Source organism: Oncorhynchus mykiss, chromosome 23 (genome assembly GCF_013265735.2).
Source record: "Oncorhynchus mykiss isolate Arlee chromosome 23, USDA_OmykA_1.1, whole genome shotgun sequence".
NCBI classification, from domain to species: Eukaryota; Metazoa; Chordata; class Actinopteri; order Salmoniformes; family Salmonidae; genus Oncorhynchus; species Oncorhynchus mykiss.
Window position 1 is genome coordinate 38,116,292 of NC_048587.1, and position 16,364 is coordinate 38,132,655.

Sequence of the window (16,364 nt, forward strand, 5' to 3'; positions counted from 1 at the left end):
CCCTAAGACAGTGAACCAGACAAGATCTGCATTTTCGTCCACAAACCCATGTCTTTTTGTCTTGACATTTACATAACAGGTTACATACAGTACATGAACCCTCATAGTGTGTCCGAAATGCCTCTGGTAGTAAGTTCCCCAATGCTGAACAGGAAAGGACTCGGGGAGGACAAAATATGATCTTGCATTGTTCAGACATAATCTGGAAGTGGTTGTAGTCTTAATTAGGCCATGTAGCTGCCCTGAGTCACCCTGGGAAATTCAAGCCCTGCTATGATGTTATCCTTATCTCTGACTGGCAGGGAATCTGGGTCTGACTCTTGCTTGAGCATGCCCCGACAGGTGTTGTCATTATCAACTCTGATGTAAGCACAATAGAGCTGTGGGACTCCACACCAGAATGTATGTATCCCTATTGTGACATTTAGGTATGGGACAAACACAGACAGTCTGTATGTTACCTGTAAATAATGGACGACGTGGTAGGGACGATTATTATTTTAAAATACTAATAGTCTCTCCTAACATCTGTAACAAAATGTTATGTCTGTTAGGAAGCTGTGGGATGAGAGGATTATGAGGAAAAATATTACCGGTGTGCTGGTTTTTGCGTCACTGATTATTTTAATGAATCACGATTTTGCGGGGGTGCACCTACACCTGTCATCTTTAGAATTTTGGAAGGGGAAGGGCTCATTTCAACCATAGACTTGGTTGAGAGAATTTTAGAGGAGGGGGTGTGGACTACCAAAGAGGATCCTCCCTGGTTACGTCAGTCGCACTAGGCCAAACATCTCACCAAATGGAACATGTCTAAGCATGTACAGGTAACCAACAAAATAAAGGAAACACCAACATAAAGTGTCTTAATGGGGAGTTGAGCCACCACGAGCCAGAACAGCTTCAATGCACCTTGGCATAGATTCTATAAGTGTATTGGAGGGATGCGACATTTGGTGTTTTGTTGGTGGTGGTAGAAAACACTATTTCAAGCAACGCTCCAGAATCTCCTATAAGTGTTCATTTGGGTTGAGATCTGGTGACAGATGCATGGTATATTGTTTACATAGTTTTCAAGCTCATCAAACCATACAGTGACCACTCGTGCACTGTGGATGGGGTCATTGTCATCTTATGGAGCATAGTCATGGTAGCCAAAATAATGGCCAAAATAATGTCCTGCCCGGCATTTTTATACATGACCCTAAGCATGATAGGATGTTAATTGTTTAAATAACTCAGGTACTTGCTTTCAATATACAATACGTTGTATCCCTCATACTCAAGCCTTTCCATTATTTTGGTAGTCACCTGTGTATACATCCTTAAACTTGTCTAGCATGTACGGCAGGTAGTCTAGCGGTTAAGAGAGCGTTGTGCCAGGTTGATGGTTTGCTAAGTGACAAAAATGGTTATATACTGTATATGTTTTACAAATTGACACTACTGCTAAATTGACCGAATACATTAGGTTGGCATTTCATTAACACAAGATCAGTGACTCATATGGCACAGTGAGTATTTATGCCATTGCTAACCTAAAATAAGTTACAAGAACAGATTATACATTATATTTAATCAGTGTGTATCTGATTGGTACTTATGTTGAAGAGTATTACATTTACTAAAAAGTCTAGACTAAAATGTATTTGGGGCCTACTCAGAAGGGATGTGCTCAGGGTTCCCAAACACGATTATTCTGCATCAAAGGAGGTTAATGAATTGTTAGTGAACTAAAGCTCTCCAGAGGGATAGTTTGAGACATGTGTTGCCAGTGTTATGGAAGAAGTAAGGTAGTTAAGTTCTTATGAGCACAATTATGCTGCATTCATGACATCTCGTAAATTCGTATATATGACCATACAACTGGGAAAAATCCACTTAAACCCCCCTCCAACTCGTAATTAATAGTGGTAATGTTGTCTATCATCCCTGTTCTCCGACCTCTCCCACATGTTGAACTCAGAGACCTAATAAGGAAATTACCTTGGTAACAGCATTTTCAGCAGTTAAATGCAATGACAAAATATCATTAATATAAACCAATCTATTTATATGGTTTTTGAACACTATCATTTGTGCAGCTTGTTTTCCATTAGGAAATCGGCGCTCTCACCAATTTCCAAGCACGTGAATGCACACTTGTTGCTCCCAGTTTACAGTATTTTCCAAGTTTCCCACTTGTCATGAACACAGCCAGAGATCTGTATATGATGACGAGATGCTCATGTCTCCACCCTAACAATGGGAGTCATTGTCCCAAAGGCAACAAGCTTAGGTCCAAAATAAGCCCATGGAAACACATTGGGCTTATTTTGGACGAGAGTGAAGCCTCTTCCTCTCTGATGGGCCATAATACGCTACACTTCCACACTCCATACCCAGGTGGCAGCAGCAACCGGGTCAGGTGCTGTGCTGTGTCAGGAAGTTTTGTTAAGTGTGTACACAGGTATGGGCAATCAGAGTGTGGCAGCTTACAGAGCCGTAAGACTGATGGAGTTTGATGTATGTTTTTTTGTAGTTCAAATCAATGTTTATTTGTCACGTGCACAGGATACGACAGATGTAAACAGTAGTTCCCTTTTTGAATATTGTAGCAACCAAACACCTAACAACCTCTTGGTGTAATGGTTAAGGTGTTGGCTTGAGAGTTGCTGGACCTGGGTTTGAGTCCCGGCTGGGGCAATCCCCTGATATAACTACAATAGGTTTATTGTCATCACCATAAACTGAAAAAACAATTACCCACTTGGGCTGAGGGACCAAGGAATCAAGACTGAGCTGGCCCTGGACCAAGGTACGGTTGTTGTCTCCAGGGTCACATGCATATAACACAATCCGCATATGGTCCATCTGTTCTGGATGACTGTGTTTTCACGCTCTCCGTAGCCGACGTGAATAAGACCTTTCAACAGTGGAGTGGAGGCTGCTGAGGGGAAGACGGCTCATAATAATGGCTGGGAATGAGTGCATGGAATGGCATCAAACACATGGAACCCATGCGTTTAACGTATTCTATTTGATACCATTCCACTCATTCCTCTCCAGTCATTACCAGAAGCGTGTCCTCCGCCATTAAAGGTGCCACCAACCTCCTGTGGTAAATATACACAAGGCCGCAGGGACAGACAGATTAACAGGACGCGTACTCAGAGCGTGCTCTGACCAGTTGGCAAGTGTCTAAACTGACATTTTCAACCTCTCCCTGGCCCAATCTGTAATACCGCCATAGTCACTGTGCCCAAGAACGCCAAGGTAACATGTCTAAATGACTATCACTCCATAGCACTCATCTGTAGCCATGAAATGGCTTTGAAAGGCTGGTCGTGGCTCACATCAACACCCTCATCCCAGACCTACTCCAATTTGACTACCGCCCCAACAGATCTCTATTACACTCCAGTGCCCTCTCCCACATGGACAAGAGGAACATCTATGTGAGAATGCTGTTCATTGACTACAGCTCAGCATTCAACACCATAATGCCATCCAAGCTCATCACTGAGCCATGGACCCTGGGACTGAAAACCTTGTTCTGCAACTGGATCCTGGACTTCCTAACGGGCCACTACACAGGCGAAACATCTGCCACACTGACCCTCAACACGGGCCCCTCAGGTGTGCGTGCTTAATCCACTCCTGTACTCCCTGTTCACTCATGACTGTGTGGCCGTGCACGACTCCAACACCATCATTAAGTTTGTTTAGGAAACAACAGTGGTCGGCCTGATCACAGACGACAATGAGACAGCCTATAAGGAGGAGGTCAAAGACCTGGCAGTGTGGTGCCAGGAAAAAGACCTCTCCCTCAACGTCAGCAAGACAAAGGAGCTGATCATGGACAACAGGAAACGGAGGGCTGAGCACGCCCCATTCACATTGATGGGGCTGTAGTGTTCCTCGGTGTCCACATCACAAAGGTTCTATCATGGTCTATACACACCAACACAGTTGTGAAGAGGGTCTCCCCCTTAGGAGACTGAAATGATTTTGCATTGGCCCTCAGACCCTCAAAAAGTCCTATAACTACACTATTGAGGGCATCTTAACTGGCTGCATCACCGCCTGGTATGGCAACTGCTTGGCATCCGACCGCAAGGTGCTACAGATGGTAGGGATTACGGCCCAGTACATCACTGGGGCGAAGCTCCCTGCCATTCAGGTCCTCTATAACAGGCAGTGACAGAGGAAGGCCCTAAAAATGGTCAAAAACTCCAGTCACCCAAGTAATAGACTGTTCTCTCTGATACCACACAGCAAGCGGTACTGATGCACCAGGTCTGGAACCAACAGGATCTTGAACAGCTTCTACCTCCAAGCCATGATACTGCTAAATAGTTAGTCCAGGTAGCAATTTGGTTAACTATTTAACTATCTGCATTGACCATTTCTGCACTAACTTTTTGACTCATCACATACTGTTTATTATCTATTTTGTTGCCTAACTTTATCCCTACCTACATCCCTATCTACAGTGCCTTTGGAAGGTGTTACAGCCTTATTCCAAAATGTATTAAATAAAACATTTTCCTCAGCAATCTACCACGTAATGACAAAGCGAAAACAGGTTTTTGACATTTTTATTTATTTACATAAAGTATTCAAATCCTTTCTATGAGACTATAAATTGAGCTCAGGTGCATCCTGTTTACATTGAGCATCCTTGAGATGTTTCTACAACCTGATTGGAGTGGTAAATTCAATTAATTTGACATGATTTGGAAAGGCACACACCTGTCCACATACAGTAAGGTCCCACAGTTGACAGTGCTTGTCAGAGCAAAACCTAAGCCATGAGGTTGAGCCAGGTTTGTGTCGAGGTACAGATCTTTCAAAGAGTACTAAAACATTTCTGAAGCATTGAAGGTCCCCAAGAACACAGTGGTTTGGAACCACCAAGACTCTGCCTAGAGTTGGCCGCCCGGCCAAACTGAGCAATCGGGGGCGAAGGGCCTTGGTCAGGGAGGTGACCAAGAACCCGATAGTTCCTCTGTGAAGTTCCTCTGTGAAGATGGGAGAACCTTCCAGGAGGACAACCATCTCTGCAGCACTCCACCAATCAGGCCTTTATAATAGAGTGGCCAGACAGAAGCCATTCCTCAGTAAAAGGAGCATTACATCTAAAGGACTCTCAGACCATGAGAAACAAGATTATCTGGTCTGATGAAACCAAGATTGAACTCTTTGGCCTGAATGCCAAGCATCACTTCTGGAGGCAACCTGGCAGCATCATGCTGTGGGGATGTTTTTCAGTGGCATGGACTGGGAGACTAGTCAGGATTGAGAGAAAGAGGAACAGAGAAAAGTACAGAGAGATCCTTTATGAAAACCTGCTCAGGACCTCAGACTGGGGCAAAGGTTCACCTTCCAACAGGACAACAACCCTAAGCACACAGCCAAGACAACGCAGGAGTGGCTTTGGAACAAGTTTCTGAATGTCCTTGAGTGGCCCAGCCAGAGTCCGTACTTGAACCCGATTGAACATCTCTGGAGAGACCTGAAAATAGCTGTGCAGCGGCACTCCCCATCCAACCTGACAGAGGTTGAGAGGATCTGCAGAGAAGAATGGGAGAAACTACCCAAATACAGGTGTGTTAAGCTTGTAGTGTCATACACAAGAAGACTCAAGGCTTTAAATCGCTGCCTAAGGTACTTCAACAAACTACTGAGGAAAGGGTCTGAATAAAATGTGATACTTCAGTTTTTTATTTGTTATAACATTTCCAAAAGCCTGTTTTTGCTTTTTCCTTATGGGGTATTGTGTATGAAGGGGGGGGAACTATTTGATCAATTTTAGAATAAGGCTGTAACGTAACAAAATGTGAAAAAGTCAAGGGGTCTGAATACTTTCCGAATGCACTGTATGTTTCCCACAATGTGACCTATGAACATCAATAGCAGAAGCAGGTGTAATAAGCTGAGCTTGCTGTAAAACCTTAGTGCATAGTATGTCATTTTTAGGGAAAGGCTGCTTATAAAAATGTCTAGTCTTTTTTTGGCTCTTGCCTACACTATGTCATTTAAAATGTGTGTACTTAATTTTCAGGTTCTCTTTCACCAGAAGGACTTTTCTAAGTAATATTGATTAGTCAGTTCTAAGCTTGGGCTGTTGGGGGACAATTTTACATTAGAGTAAGGGCAAAGTCGGAGAAACACATTTCTTTATTGAGATATTTTAAATGCACAACCAAAAGCTTTATTTTATGAAGGCCGAAAGAAAATGTTGATGTATGAAAAACACATTTTCTGCAATTATACATAGTTTAACATCTATTGTTAGGTAGGCTATTTCATGATGATGATAATAATTGAAGGCAAAGTTTTGTCCAGACTATATGCTATTTTCCTGACAGAAATACTGTATGCTTATATTGTATTATAAACAATCTTATATTTATGATATTTATGATTTTTTTTTTTAAATTGTTTTTTTACTGCCTATGAATTGTGTAGTTTTCAGAAAGTGAATAGCTCAATTGATTGATTGCATCCGACTCCCACGTGACTCGTTTCAGTAAACTAGGCATATGTCGCTGGTCACTACTTCACAGGAGAGTCCTTTGAATGTAAACTGTTTGTTTTTTTAATCTAAATGCGTTTTTTGGCAGAAATGCCTTCTGGAACATGTACCTTAATAATAAACTTGAATGCCATCTGTAAGTACGATCCAATACATAATATGGTACACTTGTCATAATTAGGTTTTAGCCCAGAGAGGCTAGAACAGTGATCTTCAATGAGACTGTGCAGGGATCCAGATTGCAGACTTAAGAAAAAACTTGAATCACCAGCATACATTGACACTTTTGTTTTATCTCCTGGATTTCTAGCCCCTTTATGTTCTTGTTGGATCTAATTTTACTAGCTAGCATTTCAATAGACATAATAAATAGATATGGAGACAACGGACAGTCATGTTTAACTCCTCTTAAAAGCTCAATACTTTCTGAGAATTAACCATTGTTTGCTATTTTACATCTAGGGTTGCTGTACATAATTTTAACACATTGTATAAGAGATTTACCAAAATTAAAGTAATCCAGGAATTTAAATATAAATTCTAGTTGTACTTTATCAAACGCCTTTTCAAAATATGCTATGACGACCAGGCCTGGTATCTCTTTTTGTTTGTTTTACCTTTATTTAACTAGGCAAGTCAGTTAAGAACAAATTCTTATTTTCAATGACAGCCTAGGAACAGTGGGATAACTGCCTGTTCAGGGGCAGAACGACAGATTTGTACCTTGTCAGCTCAGGGATTTGAAATTGCAACCTTTCGGTTACAAGTACAACGCTCTAACGTTCTAACCACTAGGCTACCCTGCCGCCCCAATGATGTTTCATAATGTTTAATTGTTTCAAGTAATTATCGTATATTATCTCCAATATATTGTCCATGTAAAAAAAAATGTTTTTTAAGTGTCTGATAAGGATGAACAATATCTGGTGTAACCTTTTTTATTCTTCGAGCTATGCATTTCACCAGGATTTTTGCATCACAATATTGAAGTGTAAGAGGCCTCCAGTTTTGTTTAAATGGACTGGACCTTTATACTTACCACCTGGGTCCTGTTTTAGTAGTAATGAAATCAGACATTCTTGTTGAGTACCTAAGTCTACCATTTTTATAGGAGTAATTAAAACATGCTAATAATGCATTTTTGAGTACATTAAAAAAGTCTGTGAGCCGTTTCAGGAAACTAGGCACATGTCGCAGGTGAGCACTTCACAGGAGAACCATTTGAATGTAAAATAATACAAAAATCTAAGTGGGTTTTTGGGCAGAAATGCCTTCTCGAAGGCTCATGTGCCTTAACAAACTTCTATGCCATCTGTAAATATTAATAAAATTGTTAAATTATGAGTCTAGTTGGTTAAACCACAGAAAAAGTGAGCAACCTTCCCGCTACCCATGATTGGCTGAGATAATGAGTGGGCTGGACATGCCGAGAGATGTTTGGATTGGTCTTCCATATAGCACGCTTCTGTCTATTTGAGCTGGTCAGTTTGTGTAGGTAATCCTGTCTAACGAGGCTTTTAACATATTTTATTGCATAGTAAAACTTAACAGAAGACTCAACTATTCAAGTATCCATTTCAATAGAATGTCCCTGCAAAAACTGTTTCAGAGCACTCTCATCTGAGTGTGCCAGAGTGCAGAATAAGTGATGAATTTACGAATGCTCAACACCGGTTGAATATGGCCGGTGTCAGTAAACGTCTGCAAAAAAAGCTTAATTAAATTGTTGCCAGGAGCACAATTATAGTCACCAATGCTCTGGATAACATGAAAACAGCCCAACCAGTTCTGCTAGGGCGATTAAAATGAGAGTTTGGGTGGAGGTTAAAGCTTAAGATGATTCTTATGGCATTGCACACGGTCAGTGTGAACCAGAGTGACTTGACACAACAACAGGCCAAGCAAGCTGTACAAACAAAATGGAAACAACACAGGACGTCTTATTTAATGAAAGGGGTTGCAGTCTGCAGTGAAGCATTCATCCATGTATACGGGTAAGAGTCTAGCTACAGTTTCAGATATTCTACGTTTTTAATTGAACCAATTTGGTTAACTTTAGCTAGCTATGACAATCAGTTTGTATTGCTAGTACTCTGTGGATTGGGATTATGGTTAATTGTTTAGCTAGCTAGCTAAATGTCTGAACAAAAGACCCCAAGTTAAATCTTACTGTTAGCTAACGTAAACTCACCCCATTCCATACAAATGTGCGCAACCGCGACATTCATACAAGGCTGCAAAGAAAACTAATGGGACTGTAGCGACTGCGTTGACTTCAAAATTTGGGGTATGAACTAAGTTTCTATTCAAGCGTTGATCGACATGGTAATGGCTCTATAGTATTGGCGAAAAGTTGAAAAAAACGGACCCTCCGTTACCTCATGACGTGTCATGCTGTAACGTACAGCACACATAAAGCTACTATTTCTGTCTTACAATCTCTCTCCACCAGGTGTAGCACTTCTCTCATTGTTTAAAAACAAGAAATGGACAGTGACGGTGGTAAGGGGGATGGATACCTAGTCATATTTTGCATCGTCACTGCAAGCGATAACGACTCTCAAAAAAATTGTTTACTTCTGAAGATCACTTTAGCACCATCCTAAAAACCCGATTCAACTAGGTATGTAATTATATAAACTCTTTATAGTGTTTTATTTACATTTTAGAGACGATAAGGTGATAAATTGGACAGATCGATTGAAAAAAAGCTATTTTCCCACACAATATCTCTCCTTCTCACGATCATGCATTAGTTTCGCTTCCCCACCTGCCATTTTTACAAAGACCCAACGGGGCTCATTGCCTTCTTGAATCATGCAGAAACGGGCAGCGTTTAGGTCATGTCATTTATTTTGTTGGAAAGGGGAGAAAGTGTGCTTTACAATGGTATTGACATTACAGTTGATCTGGAACTATTACGTTTTTGGGGCGCTAAAATAAGGTCAATTGTACAGACCAAGGCGATGTACAAAAGTGAGTGAGTTTACGTAAGCTAGCTGACGTTAGATGTAATTTAACGTTAGATTTAATCTCAGAATGCCATTTCATGTTGCCAGTTATAGCCTAATGTTAGCAGGCTAACATTGAACCTAATTGGTTAACTTTAGCTATGACAATCTGTTCGTATTGCTACTACTCTATGGATTAGGATTATGGTTCATTGTTTAGCTAGCATGTCTAAACAAAAGACTACACCTCGCCAGATGATTACATGACCCATCAAGTTAGCCAGGTATGTCTGACGGTGATTATGGCAATCTATTGTATAATAATGGCAACATATTTGTATCTGGAATTTGCCTTTCAGCATCAGTAGAACACGCCTGTCTCTCCTCCACCAGTCATACAAGGATAATGGTCTAATGCTTCCCATCAAAAAGAGAGCTGGCCCAAGCAAGCACAGGTTACACCTGAAGTATGAGGACTTGCAGCAAATTGTGAACTTCATCAATAACTACGCAGAGGATAACGCAATAGTATTACCAGGACGCCATCCCAGGACACAAACACTTTGGTGGAGAGCTGCTGCAATCCCATGTGACAAAAGCAGCAGTGTGGCGTCTCTACAAGAATCGATGACAACACTTGGAATGTAAAGAATAAACACACTTTCATTATTTAATAATTGACCTCCATGATAGGCACTACTTTTATTGATCTCACATTATTTCATGTTTTTATTTTAACTTCCAGTTTCCAAGAGGATGTTTCTGTATGCAGTGCTGATACTCTGCACATTTGTAGGTAAGTGAAACTTACCTGATAATGATCCATAAAAAAATATGTTTTACATTACATTTTCTTTTCATTAATTTAATGTTATTTTGTTGTTTGCAGGTGCACTATACTTCTGACCCTATGCAGCCAGGTCCCATCTACTTTTTAACTGCTCGCAAGTGTGGCTTGTTTGGTGTCTGCTGTGAAGCAACTACTTAATTGATGAAGGCATGTCATCCAGCAAAGGCAGAAGCTCGGTCATCAACTACATGCACCATTTCTTCACCAATTATGGAGTTGGGGAAACACATGTGGACCTTAATTGTGATAATTGCAGTGGCCAAAACAAGAACAAGTTTGTGCTCTGGTATTGTGCCTGGCGGACCATGCTTAAGCTCCACTACAGTCTGGACCTTCACTTACCTGATCACAGGCCACACCAGGTTTGCCTGGTGCTTCGGCCTCATCAAGCAGCGCTTCAGAAAGACCAGAGTGAACACTTTGTCTGAGATTGCTGGTGTTGTGAAGGACAGCACTGTGACAGGGGTCAACACCCCACAGCTGGTTGGACTGGAGGATGGTACGGTGCTGGTGGAAAACTATGGCTGGCAACAACACCTGACTCCGTATTTCAGGCCGCTGCCACTGTTCAAGCAGTACCAGCACATCAGGTGAATATCATTTTCATTGCATTGTATGAGGTTATTCTTCTTATCTAAACTTGGGAGGTGAATTGATGTTGTGCAAGGTTGTAATGTCTTCTATTTTTTGTTGTTGTTATTTCCTGTTTTACAGCTTCAATGCTCTGGAGCCCGGTGTTGTTGTCGCCAAGGAGCGTTCTGACTCAGTCAGGACAAGGTTTCAGCTGCTGCGCAAAGCTGACATCCTTCCTCCCATAGATGGTCTGCCTGTACAAGCACCACCTGGACAGGACACAGCTAGACAAACTTATGTTTTTGAGAAGATCATGGAGTTCTCAAAAAGATCATGGACATCACATGCCCTGCACCAAAGTCAAGGACAGGACAGAAACAGGCTCTCCGAATATAGATTCCCTTGTTCGTGCATGGTTCAGATGGACCAGTCATCAGCACAATCTACAGTGCCTCTATTCAAGTGACTTTCTCCTAACACACACGCTGTATGTTGCTGATGCTATCTTTTTATTTATCCTGCTGCTCAGCCACTTTACCCCTGATTGTATGCATATAGCTAACTCATCTATCACTGATATTGATATTGTTCTTGTACATACTGTATATTTTATTCATATTGACACTATCTATTTCTGATATTGCTACTACGCAAGTAACCATTTGGCTGTACTGTTTACACCTTCTGTAGAGACCCATCCACTTGGCAACATGTGGCTGGGGGATATAGCATTTCACATGACCCATCAATTAAGACAAGTGTGTCTGGTTAATCGTAATCTAAATATTTTTATATGGACACTTTCTGTTTACCTCTACTACTTCACCACTTTTAGTCTTAATCTTTACTACACTACTCACTGTTTAGCACATGACTTCACATGTGAATCATTAAAGAGATGGGTGGGGCTGGCTTAAGAGGGTGTGAACAATGCTGAATGGGTGTAGACAAAGGAGAGCTTTCCAGTAGGTACCAAAACATTCAAAGGCCATTTTATCAAAAGTGAGTTGAACAAGTTTCTCAACTTTCTAAGCAGAATAACTTTCCCATTGTTCCTCGCGCAGTGTATGACATACCATTTTGTAGCTCTGAGTCTCTACTTTTATCCAATGTAAACACATTTCAAATTTTGCTACATATGACTGATTTGAGCTGGTCGGTCACATATACCTCTACTGGTATACCATCAAGCCACATGTCTTAACAAAAGACTCCACTATGCAAGTAACCATTTCAATAGACTGTCACTGCGACAACTGTAGTTGGCAACTGTAGCTGGTAAATTTGCTCTGGCGGTCTACTCCGATTTCAGAACACTCTCGTCTGAGTGTGCCAGCGTGCAGAATAACTGATGAATTTACGAATGCTCAATACCCATTGAATATGACCGGTGTCAGTAAACATTGGCAAAAAAACGTAAATTGTTGCCAGCAGCACAGTTGCAGTCACCAACGCTCTGGATAACATAACAGCCTAACTGGCTCTGCTAGGATGAGTAAAATGGTCAAATCAAATCAAACTTTCAGTGAGCTGTTCTCTCATTTGTGTCTAAGTAGCTAGTCAATGTTAGCCAGTTAGCTCGTATGCTTGACTTTTAAGAGGGATTGCTCAGACAAAACCTTAAAGAGATGGGTGAGCTAAAGTTTAAGAGGGTGTGAATGATGCTTAATGGGTGTAGACAAAGAAGAGCTCATCAGTAGGCACCAAAACATTCAAAGACCATTTTCTCAAAAGTGAGGTTCTAAGTTTATCTATTTTCAAACCAGAATTACTTTCCCATTGTTCCTTAAATACAGAGTATGATATACCATTTTGTAGCTCTGTGTATGTGCTTTTATCCAATGTAAAAAAAAAATACAATTTCAAATTTTGCTACATAGACCAACTCAATGCGGTCGGTCACACATGGTACAGGATGACTTCTAATTCCCATTCAAAGCAAACAGTTTAACGTCGTAGCTCAGCCTCTGAATGTCATAGAGACAAAAAATACCTCCATGTACAGTTGAAGTCAGAAGTTTACAAACACCTTAGCAAAATACATTTAACTTTTTATGGCTGCAGGGGCAGTGTTGAGTAGCTTGGATGAAAAGGTGCCCATTGTAAACGGCCAGCTCCTCAGTCTCAGTTGCTAATATATGCATATTATTATTAGTATTGGATAGAAAACACTGAAGTTTCTAAAACTGTTTGAATTATGTCTGTGAGTATAACAGAACTCATATTGCAGGCAAAAACCTGAGAAATTCCACTTCATGTTTGTATTTTTTCTGGGGGTGGCAGATTTTCAACCAAGCTCTCATTGGAATTACAGAGATATGGATGAGTTTTCACTTCCTACGCCTTCCACTAGATGTCAACAGTCAATAGAACTTTGTCTGATGACTAATGTGAAGGGGGGTCGAATGAGACAGGAAATAGTCACCACTGCCACGAGTTGACCATGCTTTCACCATGCGCGTTCATAGGGGAAGGACCTGCGTTCCACCGGTCATCTGAAGTCATTCTAATTCTCCGGTTGGAACGTTATTCAAGATATATATAAACAACATTCTAAAGATTGATTCAGTACATCGTTTGACATGTTTCTACTGACTGTTACGGAACTTTTGGACATTTTGTCACGTTATAGTGGACGCGCTTTGTGACTTTGGAATTGTTTACCAAACGCGCTAACCAAAGTAGCTAATTGGACATAAATAACGGACATTTTCGAACAAATCAAGCATTTATTGTGGACCTGGGATTCCTAGGACTGCATTCTGATGAAGTTCATCAAAGGTAAGGAAACATTTATCATGTATTTTCTGGTTTCTGTTGACTACAACATGGCGGCTAATTTGGCTACTGTTCTGAGCTCCGTCTCAGATTATTGCATGGGTTGTTTTTTCCGTAAACCTTTTTTGAAATCTGACACAGCGGTTGCATTAAAGAGAGGTATATCTATAATTCCATGTGTATAACTTGTATTATCATCTACATTTATGATGAGTATTTCTGTTGAAACAATGTGGCTATGCAAAATCACTTGATGTTTTTGGAACTAGTGAATCTAATACGCCAATGTAAACTCAGATTTTTGATATAAATATGAACCTTATCAAACAAAACATGCATGTATTGTGTAACATGAAGTCCTATGAGTGTCATCTGATGAAGAAAATTCAAGGTTAGTGATGAATCTTTATCTCTATTTCTGCTTTTTGTAGTGCTTTTGCTGAAAAGCATATTTGAAATCGGACACTTTGGTGGGATTAACAACAAGATTAACTTTAAAATTATATAAAACATGTGTGTTTTAGGAATTGTAATTATGAGATTTCTGTGGTTTGAATTTGGCGCCCTCTATTTTCACTGGTAGTTGTCATATCGACCCGTTAGCGGGATTGCAGCCATAACAAGTTAAACTCAGTTTTTCACAATTCCTGACATTTAATCCTAGTAAAAATGTCCAGTTTTAGTCAGTTAGGATCACCACTTTATTTTAAGAATGTGAAATGTCAGAAAAATAGCAGAGATAATGATTTATTTCAGCTTTTATTTCTTTCATCACATTCCCAGTGGGTCAGAAGTTTACATACACTCAATTAGCATCTGGTAGCATTGCCTTTAAATTGTTTAACTTGGGTCAAACGTTTTGGGTAGCCTTCCACAAGCTTCCCACAATAAATTGGTTGAATTTAGGCCCATTCCTCCTGACAAAGCTGGTGTAACTGAGTCAGGTTTGTAGGCCTCCTTGCTCGCAAATGCTTTTTCAGTTCTGCCCACAAATTATCTATAGGATTGAGGTCAGGGCTTTGTGATGGCCACTCCAATACCTTGACTTTGTTGTCCTTAAGCCATTTTGCCACAACTTCGGAAGTGTGCTTTGGGTCATAGTCCATTTGGAAGACCCATTTGCGACCAAGCTTTAACTTCCTGGCGGATGTCTTGAGATGTTGTTTCAATATATCCGCATAATTTTCCGCCCTCATGATGCCATCTATTTTGTGAAGTGCATCAGTCCCTCCTGCAGCAAAGCACCCGCTTTGTCCCCATGCACAGTTGCAAACCGTAGTCTAGCTTTTTTATGGCGGATTTGGAGCAATGCTGAGAGGCCTTTCCGGTTATGTCGATATAGGCCTCGTTTTATTGTGAATATAGATACTTTTGTGCCTTTTTCCTCCAGCATCTTCACAAGGTCCTTTGCTGTTGTTCTGGGATTGTTTTGTACCACACCAAAGTAAGTTAATCTCTAGGAGACAGAACACGTCTCCTTCCTGATGGTTTGATGGCTGCGTGGTCCCATGGTGTTTATACTTGCATACTACTGTTTGTACAGATGAACGTGGTACCTTCAGGCGTTTGGAAATTGCTCCCAAGGATGAACCAGAATTGTTTTTCTTCTGAGGTCTTGGCTGATTTCTTTTGATTTTTTGATGATGTCATGCAAAGAGGCACTGAGTTTGAAGGTAGGCCTTGAAATACACCAACAGGTACACCTCCAACTGACTCAAATGATGTCAATTAGCCTATCAGAAGCTTCTAAAGCCATAACATCATTTTCTGGAATTACAAGCTGTTTAAAGGCACAGTCAACTTAGTGTATGTAAACTTCTGACCCACTGGAATTGTGATACAGTGAATTATAAGCGAAATAATCTGTCTGTAAACAATTGTTGGAAAAATTACTTGTGTCATGCACAAAGTAGATGTCCTAACCGGCTTGCCAAAACTATAGTTTGTTAACAAGAAATGTGTGGAGTGGTTGAAAAACGAGGTTTAATGACTCCAACCTAAGTGTATGTAAACTTCCGACTTCAACTGTAACTGCTGCTCACCCTCCTTTCATGTTTCTCACTTTACTAACTGTGAATTACTGTATAATTCTTCACATTTTACCAGTAAAATAATCCATGCAGCATCTGCACGTCAACCATTTGATCGCAATCAGTTTCATCTGAATGTGTACTTAGATCTTCTCAAATTATGTACAGTGTTTATTCCTGAGCGAATTCGCAGCCAAACATTCTGCATGTGTAGGCGATAGGCTAACATTTTAACCGTTGGCTATGAGCCAGTGTTTGGTCATTTCAAGTGATCAGTCTGTCGCACATGGAATACAATGTGTGTGGCCGGTTATTTCGATTGTTTTTAAAATTATATTTACAACAGAGAAAGGCTGTTTATTGTTACAACAGTTTGTTGAAGTTTGTACACCAGACAAAGACATACGATCATGTGCAGGGTGAGTGAGAACAGAAACAAGGGGCAAGTGGAAGCGGAAGGAGCAGCAGCTACACACATTGTTTTAATGTAAAGTAGAGAATCCCCACATGCTCCGAAGGTTCGATTGTTTAGCTATGGGATGAAATGTCCAGAGAATTCGGCCAAGCAGCCAGTTTGTAAAAGTAAACAAAACCTCTGCAACGCATCTGAGGGAAGAAGCACTCCCAACTCATAATGCTATATCGAAACAGCAAATGACAGC

General features: G+C 40.7%; 1 protein-coding gene across 1 annotated transcript; it reads left to right on the plus strand.

Annotated features, from left to right (window-relative positions):
• The first annotated feature begins 9,590 nt into the window (after positions 1 to 9,590).
• LOC110503063 lies at positions 9,591 to 11,704 on the plus strand. The gene is made up of 4 exons (XM_036960352.1): positions 9,591 to 10,115; positions 10,217 to 10,267; positions 10,361 to 10,911; positions 11,036 to 11,704. The coding sequence occupies exons 3-4, from the start codon at positions 10,463 to 10,465 to the stop codon at positions 11,358 to 11,360; spliced, it is 774 nt and encodes a 257-aa protein (XP_036816247.1). The 5' UTR covers positions 9,591 to 10,115; positions 10,217 to 10,267; positions 10,361 to 10,462; the 3' UTR covers positions 11,361 to 11,704.
• The last annotated feature ends 4,660 nt before the right edge of the window (positions 11,705 to 16,364 follow it).